This window comes from Leiobunum rupestre, chromosome 3 (genome assembly GCF_980474605.1).
Source record: "Leiobunum rupestre chromosome 3, qqLeiRupe1.1.hap1, whole genome shotgun sequence".
NCBI classification, from domain to species: domain Eukaryota; kingdom Metazoa; phylum Arthropoda; class Arachnida; order Opiliones; family Sclerosomatidae; genus Leiobunum; species Leiobunum rupestre.
In genome coordinates this window covers 21,536,828-21,554,213 of record NC_143386.1, presented here as the reverse complement: position 1 = coordinate 21,554,213, position 17,386 = coordinate 21,536,828, and the positions used below count along the sequence as shown (strand labels likewise).

General features: G+C 37.7%; 1 protein-coding gene across 1 annotated transcript in view; it reads left to right on the top strand.

Moving 5' to 3' along the window:
• LOC149949801 (sodium-dependent nutrient amino acid transporter 1-like) overlaps positions 1 to 16,953 on the top strand; it is a 32,794-nt gene extending 15,841 nt beyond the window's left edge. Inside the window, exons 4-14 of the mRNA XM_090167927.1 lie at positions 2,482 to 2,522; positions 2,593 to 2,725; positions 4,465 to 4,599; positions 5,302 to 5,405; positions 6,795 to 6,922; positions 8,083 to 8,201; positions 9,482 to 9,610; positions 14,055 to 14,154; positions 14,232 to 14,332; positions 15,176 to 15,340; positions 16,727 to 16,953. Of these exons, the coding sequence (XP_090024053.1) occupies positions 2,482 to 2,522; positions 2,593 to 2,725; positions 4,465 to 4,599; positions 5,302 to 5,405; positions 6,795 to 6,922; positions 8,083 to 8,201; positions 9,482 to 9,610; positions 14,055 to 14,154; positions 14,232 to 14,332; positions 15,176 to 15,340; positions 16,727 to 16,903 (1,332 nt within the window). The 3' untranslated portion in view covers positions 16,904 to 16,953. The remainder of the gene's footprint in view (positions 1 to 2,481; positions 2,523 to 2,592; positions 2,726 to 4,464; positions 4,600 to 5,301; positions 5,406 to 6,794; positions 6,923 to 8,082; positions 8,202 to 9,481; positions 9,611 to 14,054; positions 14,155 to 14,231; positions 14,333 to 15,175; positions 15,341 to 16,726) is intronic.
• The last annotated feature ends 433 nt before the right edge of the window (positions 16,954 to 17,386 follow it).

Below are 17,386 nucleotides of genomic sequence, written 5' to 3'. Positions count from 1 at the left end.
CTAAATTCAGGTAAATTGGGTAAATTAATATCAAATATCTAAATTTGTTTAGATTCATCAGGTACTGTGAATTGGATGAAATTTTATCAGGTTATTTAATTCGAAAAGCTTTATTAAGTACGTGTAATTTTTTTAATTTGGGGTAAATAGCTAATTTAGACACTAGATATGAATCTATCCAATTTACAGTACCTGATGAATCTACTCAAATTTAGACATCATATATGAATTTACCCAATTTATATGAATTTAATTATTTATAGTAAATTTACCCAATTTACCCATTTTAATTTAGATTTTTACCAAAATTTATTCAGCTTTATCGACCAGAATAACCCGAAGACTAATTTTTATCCAAATCTTAAAAGGTAGGGTGGAAAATTCTAAAACATTTGGTCGATTTGTCGTGGAATGACTCCAAATTTAGAAGTTTACCAAAATTTCAATATTTACACAATTTAGATATTTACCCGAATTCAGATATTTACCCAAATTAAAATATTTACCCAATTTTAAATACTTACTCAAATTTAAATACTTACCCGAATTTAAATTCTTACCTAAATTCAATTTAAGAAATTTACCACATTTAAATTCATACCTTAATTCAATTTAAGTATTTACCAAATTTAGATATTTACCCGAATTAAAATATTTTCCAAAATTTACATACTTACCTGAATTAAAATATTTACACAAATTTACATACTTTTCTGAATTAAAATATTTACCCAAATTATTACTGAAATTTAAATAATTATCCAAATTTAATACTTACCCAAAATTAGACGTTTACCCAAAATTAGACATTTACCCAAAATTAAACGTTTACCCAAAATTAGACGTTTACCCAAAATTAGACGTTTACCCAAAATTAGACATTTACCCAAAATTAGAAATTTACCAAAAATTAAATATTTACCCAAAATTAGACATTTACCCAAAATTAGACATTTACCCAAAATCAGATATTTACCCAAATTTAACCACCTTTGTTTAAAAAAATCTTTGATTTTGCCATGTTAATTTACATCGAGAAATATAATATTTTAGTTGTCAAAAACGTTTTCGTTTGTCATGGTAAAACTAAAGCCCATCGCATTTTTTCACTTTGGGGATTTTTAAGTTAAATGAAGGTCTTCTTAATCCCTGAATTGAAACAAAATCGATTAGTTACACCTCGGGTAGTCTCCTTGTAAGTGCTTCCAACGGCCCAGTGATCAAGTTAATCGGTTCTTAATTCTCAGATATCTCAAGTTGTATCTGATTCATTATCTCCCGTAACCAATCTGAACTGATCCGCTGTTATTCATCTCAGCAGATTCAGTTCGCTGTCTTATAAGTTTAGTAGAAATATAATCATTTGAAATCAAATCAAAACCAACAGTAATTAAAATTTCGAATTTAATTTAATCGAGGATATGTAAAATCGATAACTGTGAAGCACCTGAAATCTGCTCACCTTCTGTGTGTTAGTTTACAATGAATTCAGATTATTTATCGGTATTAAACTAACAAGGAGACGACCCAAGATGTAAATCACCGCTTTAGTTTAAACTCAGGGGTTTGGTAGAGATTCATGTTATTTGAAAAACTCTGTAGGGAAATGTCTCCATAGGCAACCGTTTTGCCATGGCAACCGAACTCAAAATGGAAATTTTCCCATTGAAAATAACATGGGAATCTGACCAATTTTAAGGGTACCCCCCCCCCCCTGTAAAAAATGTAAATTTTTTAAAATGCTAAAAATCGAAAATGTAAATAAAAAAATAATGAAAAAGTTCGAAATTGATTAAAATTTTTACAGGGGGGTACCCTTAAAATTGGTCAGATTCCCATGTTATATTTAATGGGAAAGTTTCCATTTTGTGTTGTCAAAAACATTTTTGGTTGCCATGGCAAAACCGTTGCCTATGGAGACATTTCCCTTAATGGTTTTTCAAGTAACATGAAGGTCTACCAAACCCCTGAGTTTGAACAAAATCGGTGTGTTACACCTCGGGTCGTCTCCTTGTAAGTGGTTTGCATTTTAACCCATATCAACTGCTTTGATAGTATCTAAGTAATGTGATATTTTGTTTTATTACAATTATTTTATTGGTTCAGATAGTGCAAGCTAAGAGCATGAAACACAGCACCCCACACAAGGAGAACGCAACCCGTCAAAAGTCGTGCATTTTCTTGTGTACAGTTTTCATTGGTTAGACGCTTTAGCGCCTGCGGCCGTCGGAAGGTGAAAATTCAGAAATTGTCTCCCCCCCCCCCCTCCTGCCCGTAAAACGTTGAGCGTAAAGGCTCATCCAATGAAATTTGTACACAACACTGCGTTAGCGTGTTTAAAGGCTAGTTACGTTATCCTTGTGTATGTTGCTCCTAGGTGCTAGTGTTATCTGAGAATCGGTTGGAAGCGCTGCATGTTTGGAACGCTAGTCGCCATGCCACGGTTCAAAAATTTTGTCTTTTTCTGTATTTTTCTTTCAGGAAAACGGTTCTCTATCAAGTTTATCCGAATATTACTTAAAGTAAATTTAAATATAAAAATATATACTGTAACTGGAGAATGACTAATTTTTGTGTTGAAATGTTTGTCAGTACCCGGGTGCTACAGAAATCGGGCAGCCTGGAAGAGGTCAGCAACATTGATTGGCCACTGCCACTTTGCCTTCTGCTGGCTTGGATCGTGGTCTTTCTCACCATCATTAAAGGAATTGAATCATTGGGAAAGGTAGAACACGTATTCCTCATAAATGGTTACTTAAAGGTCCACAAAAACGTTTGAAAATTACACCTCAAAACATGCGATTATGTGCCTCCGCCCTCAATATTCAAACGGTCCTGTGAGACTTTAACCCGGGTTATTAGAGTACAGCTGGTTTGCCATAGTTTCAACCTTCAACAATAGGCCGACATACATCGGTCGATTTTTAATTACCCCAAGGCCCACCAGATGTCGCCAATTTTACGTTTGGAACGCAAAAAAAAATTCAATATGGGGAAAAAAGACAGGAAAGTTGCTTATTGTCCCAGCCTAAATCGGTTTAGGTCCGGGGGTCAGTTTCTAAATTTGGCTATCAAAAGTTTTATTACAAATTAGAAATTTTATAAGATGATAATTATTTGCATAACATTTTTAAAGCGTTTTAATGGTTTAAAAATGTTTTAAATATATGTTTTAAAACGCTTGTCTCCCTTACAACCGAATTCCCATTCGACCAAATCCTACAATTTTGGCGGATTTCCTATAAATTTACGAGGAACTTTTAAAGTGCAATAATGAAATATCATTTTATTCAACCTTACCTAACCATTTGTACTAACTCTGAGCAGTAAACTATATATGTATACACTTGGAATGCCTAAGGATCCCTTGGCACCGTTCTCCAAAAGTGGTTCAAGAATCGAGACACGGCAGGGGTTTAAAGTACGTCGAATGTTAGACAATGACTGTCTGATCTCTCTAAGAAACGGCACAAACCGAATAAAAATTAACGGCACTCACTCGGAAAATAAACGTACAGAAAATTACCTTTTGGAAAAATCCAGATTAGTTCTCATACCGAAGATTTTGTTCTTTGTAAAATAACGTATTTAAATGGTTTAAAAAGCGCAAAGGAGGTACTTGAGCTTATAATATAATTAGCTATGCTTCGTTAAATACATGTTACGTAGTATATAATAATAATAATAATCAGCTATGCTTCGTTAAATACATGTTACGTAGTATATAATAATAATAATAATCAGCTATGCTTCGTTAAATACATGTCACGTAGTATATAATAATAATAATAATCAGCTATGCTTCGTTAAATACATGTCACGTAGTATATAATAATAATAATAATCAGCTATGCTTCGTTAAATACATGTCACGTAGTATATAATAATAATAATAATCAGCTATGCTTCGTTAAATACATGTCACGTAGTATATAATAATAATAATAATAATCAGCTAAGCTAGCTCATGCACCATCTTAGGTCCAAGTCATCTAGCGACTTTTAACGTCTTTAATTCAAGTGGCCGGGTTACAATGCGTAATAGGGTGGTAGTAAGCCCTTCATACCACGCGAGCCAACTCACTATTCCCATTTTTATGGCAAGGGGAAAACTCTCTAACCAGTGGGGAGATAAGTTGCAAACTCAAATGAAGGAATGGTTCCGAGTTTTCAGCCAGTGCCATTATCTGGGATCGAACCCAGCTACTCTTGCTGCGAGGCGAAAGTGCTAACCACTCCTCCACCTCGCTACTCCTATTCGAGACAAGGCGTAATGTCGACTACGAGCCGAATCTAGCGTAGCACCTTTTGAGCTATAATCTCCATTTTAAACCACATCAGTTTCTATGAGAAACGTCAGGGCCACCATAGGCTTCTTTAGACATTCCAAGTGTATACATATATAATTCCCTGCTCGGATTTGATATAAATGTTAAACATTCGAGTAACTTTTATTATTAACAGGTGTCCTACTTTACCGCATTCTTTCCGTACACCGTTTTGGTGGCGCTGCTCATTGTGGCGCTGCTGAACGAAGGCTCAATCGACGGTCTCACTTATTTCTTCAAACCCAAATGGGGAGACCTGCTGAGACCAGAGGTATCTGTTTATAACATTGTTTTTCTTAATTAATGTTATATTAAAGTATCCATCGGCAAACCAGGATCATTTTATGGAGAGGTCAGCGCAGGTACTATAAATAGTGCAACACGTTCTTAATTTGTTCCTTCTTGGGGAAAGGGAGTACAGAAAGGGGAAAATATAAATGTGTCTCTTCGCGCCATCTAACGAATGCTAGTTGAACTAATATTATTTTAAGTGCCTAAATTATTGTAGACTTAATAATGGGATTAATAGATGTACACTACGCCATCTATTAAATCTTAATATTTTATTATAATATATAATTTCGGTTTAATAAAGGACGATATAATAAGTAATAAAAAATAATATAACGTCTAGTATTTCTGTTCCCCAAGGATTTCAAAATTGCCCTGTTCTTCCGATTTTGACATTTTCCGTGCTGCTTAGTGGTTTAATGTTGAGATAATCCCTCAAACTGTTGGTGTCTTGTAGGTTATATTCCTTTTAACAAGACAATAAAATAATTTGTTTCATATAAAATATTATATTTAGTTTTCGATACCAGTATAGATGGCGCCAAACTTAACATACGTTAAAGATTTCTATACCCCTAAAATTGCGAACGAGTTGCAAGACAGAAGCCGGCAGTGCGCTGACCTCTCTATCAATAGATATTGAACAAACAATATCAGTTGCTACAAAGTTCTTTTTTTTTAGGTTTGGTACCACGCTTGCGAACAATCGTTTTTTTCTCTGGCGGTGGGATACGGAACTCTGGTTATGTACTCCAGCTACAATGAATTTAAACATAATGTTTCCAGGTAGTACTTTTTAATTAAAATCAAATGATTACTTACTGCGCTGCTGACAGTTGAAACCAAATCGTTATCTGTATAGTATTCGGTGTATTGATAAAATTTTAAGTACTCTTATTTGTCCCCCAAATCAACCAAATCGGTAAAATCCACCATTTTGAACAATGGCTGCTCAATTACGCTTAAACCCCTATAATTTATGATGCCACTATCAAATTTACACTTCATTCAATGACACTCGCTCACAAATAGAGCTCGGCGTTTGGATAAGAATTAATCACTTTATTTATTTTTATCCAAAACACACAATTATCCACAAATTATCCGAAAAATCTATTATTTCTACATGTTAAATTGCTTTTTAGTCTGGATAATATCCACGAATAAACAGTTAATCGAAATTTTTGCGGTTAATTTATCCGTTTCGCCGAGCTCTACTCACAAACCACATTCTCAATGTCAGATATCCTAAGTCTGTAATATTATTTTCGGGAAACGTTTACTGAGAGCTATTCGTTCGCAGAGGGATGCAGTCTAATAAAGGAAATTATGGTTCGGTCATATTCCACCGATTCCTCTAGGTGGAATTCTAAACAGGAAGCTAATCTATTTTCATGTTGAGGTAAAAATGATCGTTTGTAGACGATCATATCTGGCATGAGAGGGGGAGTAGGATAAACGTCAGCAGCTGGCGCTGTAATCGCGTCGGGAGACCTAAGGTTTATGGAACCAAATGAGATACCCGAGTCGATTTGATTTTGGAGGGGGAAGGAGCTTACTCTTCCAGCTAGGAGCAACATACACAAGGAGAATGCAACTAGCCTTTAAGCACGCTAACGCAGTGTAGCGTACAAATTTCATTGGACGAGCCAGTCGAGCCTTTACGCTGAACGTTTTACGGAAAGGGGGAAGACAATTTCTGAATTTTTCCCTCCCGACGGCAGCACACGCTAAAGCGTCTAACCAGTGAAAAATGTGTGAGATGCTGTGTTTGTTGCTCCTAGCTTCTAGCATGAGGGGGATTTTGAGCAATGCTAATAATAACATCAACATAGATATTATTCCTAAATATAAATCAATACATTCTAAGTAAAGCTCTTTAAAGGGAATATAACCTCAGGTATTTGGTGTTGAACACCAACGCTTGCAGCTCTGGCCGCTCTTGCCTTTGGCTTTAAAAATGTTTGGCGCCACTGTACAGGGACATTTGAAAAATTGAAGGGGTCTTCCGTAAAGATTGCTTTGCAGGTTATATTCCCTTTAATTAATCACTGACCCGCTAAAGAGTCTGTATCGTGAGAATCTTGCAATAAACATACATTTTGCATGAGTGGAATAGGAAATGTTATACTTATTCAGTAATATGATCAACTTATTAACTGCTTGATTGTTTAGGGACGCGTTAATTATCAGTTTCACGGACACCTTAACCAGTCTGCTGGCCGGATCCGTTGTGTTCTCAGTATTAGGAACGTTAGCTCTGAAGCTCAACCAGGATGTCGATTCGGTTTTGGGAAAGAAAGGTAAGTCCATGTGCCAATCATAAGGAATATCATAACAATAAGTCTGACAATTAGGAAACCTGATTTAGTTCAGCACTTACCACATAGTGTCTATATGTGTCCAAGGCGAAATATACTACCACCAAGAACTATAATGTACTACTCAGTTTTGTTACGATTCCAAGACGAAGCTACGCTAGTGTCAGTGTCAGGGGCGGCTCCAGCAAATATTTGGGGGGGGGGGGGGGGCACAGTCGTAGATTTTGTTCTAGACATAGAAAACAGACACTTGTGGATTTGTATACCCATGCACCGTAATACTACTTACAGTATTAGAAAGGTGGTGTAGGGGAAAGAGGAATACTGGGCCTTGATTTAGGTCAAGAGAGTCCACCCATGGCACTGTAGGTATTAGTGCACCATAGGCATTCTATAAAACTTATTGTTTGTCCCTTATATATAGGCCTACTAGGTTTAGTTTCGACGAAAATTACGACGCCATCGTTGAACGGTTGCACTACAACCGTAATTTCATAAATAGGTTTACTAAAATAATTTTATCACTAAGATACTTGTGACTTACCATAATCGCATAGCGGCATACGTGCACCAAAAACAAGTTGAAGCAGCGCCAAAAACGAGGTTTTTGTGTAGTTATAAATTGTAATTATAAATAACAATAATATTTCCTGAAGTTTAAAAAAAAACACACAATGTATCGTACATTTTCCATTGGCCTGGCTCGCACCCTTGCCTCCTCTAGAAGAAGGAATGGAAACGGCCGTCAACGCCTCGCCGTTCAGCGCTGCAGCTGCCGCGGCCTTGAAATTTATCTCCGAATACGGTCTCGATTTTCCAGAAGTGAGTCAGTGACTCGGCCTGCAGCTGCAAGATCTTTAGCATATAGTTGACGGCCGAAGTTCCGCTGTTAAAGCTCTGGCAAATTTATCTCCGCAGGTATACGTTACGTAGCTCTTCTGTAGCTGCAGTATCTCTTGCATGTAAAAGACCTTGATAGCATGTAAACAGTAAGCTGTATTGATTTCTTACACGTATATTAAAATGATACTCATCGTAAATATCAAAGTCTCATACTTATTGTTATTATGTTACTTATGGCAAATCTATTCTTGATTTGGTGTCGTCCATATCTAAGTCGCTTGCATGACGCTATATTGCAGAAGGTATTGGTTTGGCGTTCATCGTGTACCCAGAAGCCCTTGGGAGCATTCCCTACGTACCCCAATTCTGGTCTGTGCTGTTCTTCATTATGCTCTTCACATTGGGTCTTGGCAGCTCGGTGAGTATGACGTTTCTTTGAATCAAAGTCAACTGGACGGTTACAGAGAAGGAGCCACTAAACAATGGATCTCGCTTTCGCGTTCGATTTGAGAACAATATAGTTTTAAGCCTCGCCTAAAGTCAATAGGTAAAGCATTTGCTCTTATTTAACCATTTAGATACGTAAGTCAATTGTGAATTTGGTAATATATGTGTATGTTTGGACTATCCTTGACACTTAAACAATTACATCGAATAAAATTTAAATCATGCGAACGTATTACATGGAGTAATTTACTTGGTTCTACATTTACGTGAGCCGATGTTAATAATTGGAAAATTGTTTCATTTTCGGAGAGACAACTTTCCAGTTTAATGCACTATAATTTAAGAACGACTGGCTTACAAAAGTGCATGCTTTTAAACAGGAAACATTTCATACTTGGTGGCGAAATTACCACTTAAAGGGGCTCCAAAGTTTGGTGGCAAAATGTGTGTAAAGTCAGTAAAGTGCGAAATTTACGATTGGCTCTGCCCGCCTCTGCCAAGGCCGAGTGAGGGGTTGGGGGGAATGAAAAGCTTGCTCAATTTTCTTTTTTTTTCCACCGAACTTTGGAGCCCCTTTAACAGACCGTGACTTTGGTCCCTTATCAAGAGACGTTTTCTCTCGTTTCGGAGGGGGTCAGTTATACGTATTCCAATGGAAGATAAGCATTGCCAGAATAGGAGAGGACTTTATATATATATATATAAAATAATAATAAATAGTAACGGTCTTCAATACTCTTAGCTAGCGAGACCGGAGGGGATTAATGTGCAACCTCATACTTTTTCCGTCTCTAATACCTATTTTCCCCGATAGAGGGATGGGAATAAGCGCTAGCGTTTGCTACAGTGGCGAAGCTGATGGTCCGCAGGGCCCGCGGTGCGGGGGGGCCTCGAGCTTCGGGGAGGGGCCCCGCTAACCGTAAAAAATTTAAAAAGGGGGGCCACTGGTTTGCTAGGGACATTAGAGATAATATAAAGTAAGACCACCAGGAGCGCTGTTAACTTAAATTTAGGGTGAAAAGTCCGCAGAAGTCCATATTTATATCGCCTTAAGCAAAATTCGTACGCGTGCGTCTTTCCCGAAGGCATTCCTCCTAGCGGAGTGGAAGATGATTCTGCTAAGCGACTCATGGTGCAAAATTGGTGAAAACATCTACCGAAACATACCGCGGTATTTTCAATAGATATTGACGCCAGCGCTATCTAGTAGCGGTATTGTTCACTTAATTTGAAAGCTTCTTGAACTTTCAGGTGGCTCAGATTGAAACGATCTTAACAGCAGTGAGGGATCATTTCCCGTCGTTGAGACGCAAGAAATGGCGTTTGGCCTTGTGCATGAGCGTCGCCTCATTCTTGTGTGGGATTCCTCTTACAACCAACGTAAACTCATTTTAAAAATATCATCAGTAATTAGGGATGCACCGATATGGGTACAGCCGATATATCGGCCGGCCGATATTAACAAAGTTACCTATCACAATATTATGCTTTTTTGTTTACTCTCGTAACCACCTGTTAAAAAATGATATGATCTATGGCTTTTGGAGTCTAAAAACCACTTATGATTCCTGACCGTTTTGGACGCGAATAATTATTTCCTACAACAGCGATCAACTGACCTTTTTAAAAGGAAATGTAAGGTTGTGGCAATAAATGTTTTCCATTAATTAGTTAGTTGAGTATCGCCTTTTTTTAAAGTTTTTCCTGAAAATATTTTTCTAATACCAGAAGTATCGGCTAATATCGGCCTCGCTTAAGCTGATATTGGCCGATACCGATATTTGAAAAATTAGCCGATATATCGGCCGATATATCGGTTACCGATATATCGGTGCATCCCTATAAGTAATAGAATATTCGGCCATAAGTATAACCAGAAATACATGAACCGAAATTATCAGCGAACGCTTTTTCTTTGGGGACATTTTGCCATAGAGAGCGGGGATGGTGAACCCCGAAGCATTTACAAATTTCGGCCCGCCCGCGAATCCACGAGAGAGGAAAAGAAAACCCCGAGCTATCACGGTTTGATTCATTTGCCATCTAGTGAGGAACAAAGCGATATCTTAAAAATCAAAATTATCCATTCTGTAACGGGTCTCCGTATGGCCTTTTCTCGAAGTGTCCCCTGTAGCACAAAACAGTCGGGCCGACGTCGACTAGGCAGAGTCGCATAGTCGGTTAAGTGTCGAGCTGTCAACTCCGATTCAAGGTCGGGAGTCTCCTGGAAAAACAGTCGAAATGTCCTACCTGAATTGCAGTCGGCCGACTGTTTATAGTGTGCTTTTTGCCGACCGCCGAAAGTGAGGCCTACCGACATCCTTATGTCTAGTTAATTACCTAAAAATAGTCCTATTAACCGACACCTTTTTGTTGGCCTATTCAGAGTCGGTCATTATAACTCCCCCACCCCCTCTTCCCCAATACCAATTCTAGAATGATACAGAATTTTTATACTAAAAAGTTGTTTATTTTTGTAATAAAATGTTTTGACAAAAATTTAATTATACTCTATTTGAAGTATTTATATATCTGAAACTTCAGGTAGTGAAGTCTGGAAACAGTTACCAAACATTTCTGCAATTTTCCAAAGTTGACAGTTTTTTTCCAGACTACCTGGTTTAATCCCTAAATTAGGGTAAGCTGAGAAGAAATAATTAACTTTGATTTATTTTAAATTGTAGAAATATATACCTTTGGTAAATTATTGATATATCTAAGTCAATATTTTTGGGTGACAAATCGAATATAAATTATAACTTGTTTCCCATTTTTATACCCATTAATTACTATACCGATTATTTGGGACGTGTGTACAAGGCTCCGCACCTTTGGTATTCGATAACTTTACCGAGTCCAATGGCAGGGGCGTAGGAACCAGGGGCGGCAGGGGGGGTAATGCCCCTCCCTAGAATTTTGCTGGGAGGGACAACTAATGTTATTGCCCCCTCCAACTTTTTGGTCTGTTGAAATCTTCAAAAGGCTCAAATGCTCATTTTAAACGCATATAAAGCTTATAGAACCACAACTGTGTTTAAATTTCAGTCTTTTCCCGCCAATTCACATAGTAGTAAAAAGTACATATGCACTCGGAGAAGCTACACGCCATTAAAAATTCAAAACCATTCTTTAGACCCCTTTTCGTTTCTCTTTGCCCCCTCCAACTTCTAGAACGTTCCTACGCCCCTGTCCAATAGTGTTGGTTTTTGGTTTGTTTATTTATCTTCCTATCACTGTTTGCATATGCTTTTGTTGAATACTTCTGTATGATGCACATGGTGTGAAGGCCTTCGCAGCTTCGCTTCCATATACACCAATAAAGTCTTTCTTATTTTTGAAAAAAATGAAAAAATCAAAATCGCGGCTGCAAACCGAGGCTTACCATAACATGCGAAAGAAATGGACGTGGACGGCTGATTGTAGCACTATTGTGATTGTAGCTTATGTTGTAAATATTAAGATAGCACTGAGTGTCCTATGTGATTTTGTTCCAAGGTTTAACTTTTTTGTGTTTTTCCCGAGGTTTTAACTAAATTATTTCCCACCGATTTGTGTTTTAGTTTAGGCTTGTTCATTAGAAATATACTTCTTTACTCAAAAAGTGTGGGGGGAACTAAGCTTTAAGGGGGGGAAATGTGCGGTACTTCAGCCGATAGGCCTTCAAGGCGAAATAATTAAGAAGTACCGCACTTTTTTCCCCATTAAAGCTTAGTTTTTTTCCCCCACTTCTTTGGTCTCATTACTTATTCGCGTTTTTACTGTAAACCCTCTGACCATTGGTGGATCTCGTGTTTGACTTCTTTACTCGACATTTTGATTATTAAATTAAAAAAATCGACTTAATATAAAACTGGTGTAAAAGATACTTTCCGAAGTAAATTTTTTAGTCCGTGTTTATTAAAATTTTACCACTAGAAACGCCAGGTGGCGTACTCCAAAGCTCTTCGAGATCTGGAGGCCGGAATGAAATTCCGTTAAGGTTAAGGGGGATTACCAAAACTCGTCTTTTTAGGGTGCGAATGGGAAAATGAATCCAACGTTACCGAGATAGCCTAGTCACTGATAATTTCGGTTCATTTATTTCTGGTATAACACTTCCCCTTCATCCAACGCTAATTTTTTAAATGAAAGTCCTTTATCAAACTTCCGATTTCCTAATCCACGCATTGGTCCAATATGTATCTGTTCAATTTCGTCCATGAATAGATTAGAGATTTTACCATGAATGTATTCATTTCAACCATGAATATCGAACTGCATTATTAGATATGTGGTCAGAATTTAATAAACCGGTACACAGGCCCGGACTGACCATAGTGGCTGGTCGGCGATCGCCGAGGGCCCCCGGGCTCAAGGGGGCCCAAAATTGTTTAAAATAAATTGCAATAATAAATATATTTTTATTCCATACCACACACCACCCAGTAATGGGGCAACTTTTCAGTCTCTAGCCAAGGGCCCTCAAAGGAGCCAGTCCGGGGCTGCCGGTACACCTAGGAACAGTCAAAGCATCAGAATGCCCCGCGCTAACTTCCACAGCCCGGGAAAGTGACAAAACAGCCAGGGGCAGCGAGAGAACCCTATTTCTTACAGTTGCACCACTCAACCCTCCAAAAGGTGCAGCAATGGGACGATCAGCCTGCACTTCGTGCACAGCTGTGGGAATAAGATTCGATGATCTAGTATCTCCAGCCAACCCTTTACCTACGTAGGTAGAAAGCCGTGCTCTTCAGAAAAGGCTCCTTAGGGGAATGACGGGTACACTGCGACCCAACCCAACCCAGTACAGTTGGCACTGGAGATCCCGGTGTAACCCAAAAGACCGGGAAGCAAGGGTCACAGCGCCTCATGCGGAGACTGGCCGCCGCACAGCTGCAAACCAAGTTCTTCGAGGCACCAGAGATGCCTGGTCCCTTTCCGAAACCCAGTTTCTGGCCTCTACCAGACCGAAGTCGGAGGTGGAGACAGGACCATTGGATCACAGCTAGCATCCCCTAGTGCGTCACCGCTCTTATGGGCTAACATTTTATGGACTAAGTCAACGACAAACGAATGACCCTGATTGGCTCAAGTGATTATGCGAAATGCTAAAAGGCCCCGCCCAACCTACCCTAGTCAGGAGCGTAACCATGGGGCACAAAAGGCAAGCTCCCCCGAAACGTATTATTCAATTGTGTGCCCCCCCCCCCTCAACCACCATTCAGGCTACGTCGACATCAACAGTTCATTAATACTCACACGATACAAGAATACACACAGAAAATTACAATATTAACATTTAGGTTTGGAAGTTTCACATGTTTATATATTTTTTGTTTTGGAAAATTTTGAATATCGACCAGTAAAGTAAAAGTTATCTAAACACAAATACAAAATTTCCTCAGAATAAACACGACAGCGATAAAAACAAAACACTCCGAAATTGATTAAGAAATGGTAGGATGATTATAGGCCTATACGTACAATAGTTATTCATTTAGCTTTAACAAATTGTTGTATTTACAAGAAAAATATCAATTTCGTCGGTGTATTCATTGCATGTCTTTTGAAATCGTGACATCTAAAATTTTACACAGAAAACATAATCTTTTGCCACGTACATTTGGTAGGTGCATGTAAGGGATTGTACTAATTCAGAAATATTGGACAGACATTATGTTTTTTCAAAAATAAAAGTTTCTAAGATAAAAAATAATTTTCATGCTTAAGTGGTTTAGTAAAGGTCGTTATCATAGGCAGTTCGATATTCATGGTTATTTATTGTTCAAAACTTCCCTTGGGTGTGGATAATATAATGATACTGATCTTAGATGAACAATCGTAGGGTGGCTCGTACATTATGATGCTTCTCGACAATTACTGCGTTGGTACAGCTGTCTTTTTCTACGGAATTTGCGAGGTGGTTGGGATCATGTGGGTCTATGGTAAAGTAATTTTTTTATATATAAATGCCCAACCAAAGCGCGCAGTGTTAATAACAGTGTAAATTTGTTCTCTTCAGGAATCAATAGGCTTTGCAATGACGTGCATTTCATGTTGGGAAGCCAACCAAGCTGGTTTTGGAAACTTACCTGGGGTGGTATCACACCTGTTTCTCTTTTAGTAAGTGTTAACCGAGGTATATGAAGTATCCGAGGGGTTAGTCGAGAAATACTTGAAATATTGAGAAATCTCGAAAAAACTTGTTGAGGTTAACGGCAATAGTTAGTGTAGGGAGCTGTTGGCTCGAACGCGTGGCATGCAGGGCTTGCCACCACCCTCTTACGCATTGTAACCCGGCCACCTGAATTAATGGCTTCAAAAGTCGCTTGATGACTTAGGCCTAAGGCGGTGCCTTGGGTATTAGCCTAGCTGATTATGATTATGATTATTATGGTTATATTTTATAAATACTCAAATTATTTGGGAAATACTATAAATATTTTAGAAATACTCGAAATATTTAGGAAATACTCGAAATATTTAGGAAATAGTCGAAATATTTAGGAAATACTCGAAATATTTAGGAAATACTCGAAATATTTTAGAAAAGCATGAAATATTTGAGAAATACTCGAAATATTTGAGAAATATTGGACATGTTTGAGCGATATTGGACTGGTTTGACCAATATTCGACATGTTTGTAAAATATTGGAAATATGTAAAATCTCTGAAATATTTGAGAAGTATCAGGATATTTGCTAATACCTCGGGAAAAATTACCAAAGGATAGATTGTTAGTACACCCGTGTGACTAAATCGTAATTAAATTGAATAAAACCAAATCGGTAGCTTCCTTCTAAAATCAAATCTGAATAAATATAAAAATATATCTTAATTAAACCAGATTAAAACCATAGTGTAGCCAGTAATTCAGTCAAAGCTACGCCCATGGGTAACTCGGAAAAACAAATCAGTAGCTTTGGTTGTATAAAGATTGAATAAATTATTTCTTATATTTCAGGTGATATTCATTTACGGCAACGTTGTGGTTGCCAATGAAGAGAAGACGGGAATTCCCGGATGGGGGAACGCCTTAGGATGGGGTTTAGCGGCCATTGCAATGCTACAGATTCCCCTCTGGATTTTTATTGAAATATATAAACACCGAGAGAAAGGATTACTATTAGTAAGATTTTATTTCGTAGATTTGGAGCAGCTAAATTGATAGATTTGTTTCGACACTGCCCCTACAACGAATTTCCGCTGCTGGCCAGCAGGGTAAGTAAAGCTTGAGTAACGAAACCGCTGGCCATCAACATTCCTAGGAACGCAATTATACACCGAGTAGCAATACAATTAGCCTTTTCAGTTTAGATAGGGACACTTAGCAGCCAACGTGAGAATTTCGTAAACCGCTGGATTTTCGTCTGCTAAGGCACTGCCAACTTTGACACTCGCGCAATAGCGGTAAACCCATTCGCCGAAACTCCATGAACAAGGATTTTCCCATTATAAACCATGCTATAAACTAGCTACGTTCCACGCTACGCTCGTTTTTATATTTACTTCAATGCAAAAACTATTCTAAAAATAATTTTCCGCTAGGGGCGCTCGACGCCGAGATATATTTTTGTTCGTAGGTTAACAATTTCAACGAGTGGGTTGGCCGATATTGCGCGAGTGTCAAAGTTGGCCGCGGCTAAGCACAAAGCATCTGCTAGCAGACGATAATCCAGCACTTTATGAACTTCTCACGTTGAACGCTACGTGGCTCTATGTAATCTGAAAAGGCTAATTGCTTCACAAAAAAATTGGTTTTAAAATGTGCTCGTCGTCATATTCAAGAAACTATTGGCTATAGATTTTTATCTCGTAATTCTAAATCACCACTACTCAGAAGGTCGTGTTTTTGCTATAGATAGCCAAGGTGACTTACGTTAAGTGAGTATTTTTCAAAATATAGCAACATTATAAATGAAATATTAACACAATCAATGACACAATAAAACTTTAACACCTCAGCGCCACCTAGATTCAATTTCAGTGTTGATATTGATAGGATAGTAAGTGTCGGCTCTATCATTTCCACCTGTATTATGAAAATGCCCCTGTAAATAGAGATAGGTATTATTATAATAATTAAAAGCTATTATTTTTATATGCACGGCACCTATATAGTTGTGAAGTGACGTTATAAAATTCCCACTAATAGATTTGAAATAAGTGTTAACCCGAGTACGCTTGGGCCAACCATACTCGCCAAATTTTATCATTGTATTACTTATTTGTGACCGAAAGCTATCATTACGCCCTCTTTTCAATGTATTATAAAATTATAGGTACCGTATTGACAACAATTACGTCTATTTGTGTTATGATTGATGAAATGTCAGCTATATGGTAATACAGAGTATTAAGGAAAGCCACATTTAGGCATTTTTATCCAATTTGACAATAGCAGACGCTATATCATAGATGCTACCGCCGTAGAGGATGGCGCCACTTACAATAGACTCGTTTTAGTCCCGATTAGTTAATCTAAATATTAATTTTTCTATCATAATTTCAACAGGCAATAAAAACATCTTTTCAACCTCACCCGAAATGGGGACCGATGGATTCTCAAATGCATACTAACTGGCTGCATTTCCGAAATGGTGGCGAAAAAGAGGTGTATGTCCAACCTTACTCAACGAGAATTCAGCGTTCGAATCTCTCGAAAATGAAAAATCTTGATGGACAATTTTGATATATGTTATTTTAATTTTTATGTAATTCAATGCAATTTTATTTAACAAACCCACTGATTGCTGTTATATAAACCTTATATAAATATTCTTACACTTACCTTAGTTACATTTCTGAATTCTATGTGTAGCAGTTGAAGAAGTTTGTTCCAAAAAGTCTGACAGAGTTTGTCTAATGTTAATTTTCCGATGAAAATCCGGAAATTAAAACAAACGCGTATAACATTTGCTTATTCTCGTGAATCGTTAAAACTAGAAACTTAGGATGTTTACAATTTTAGACACAACGGTGCGATGCTAATGAACATTTTACAAGATCATTTAAGCACGTGAAAAACGATTCGTCACTAGGAGCACTGTTGAATGACCTTTAGTGCGAATATTCTGTAGGAGCCTTCCAAGTTTAGTAAAATACTGTGTATAATATGGGACCCTTCTACCGTGCTTATGTAAAATTTGGAGATTAGCGGAAGTCGAATTCTATC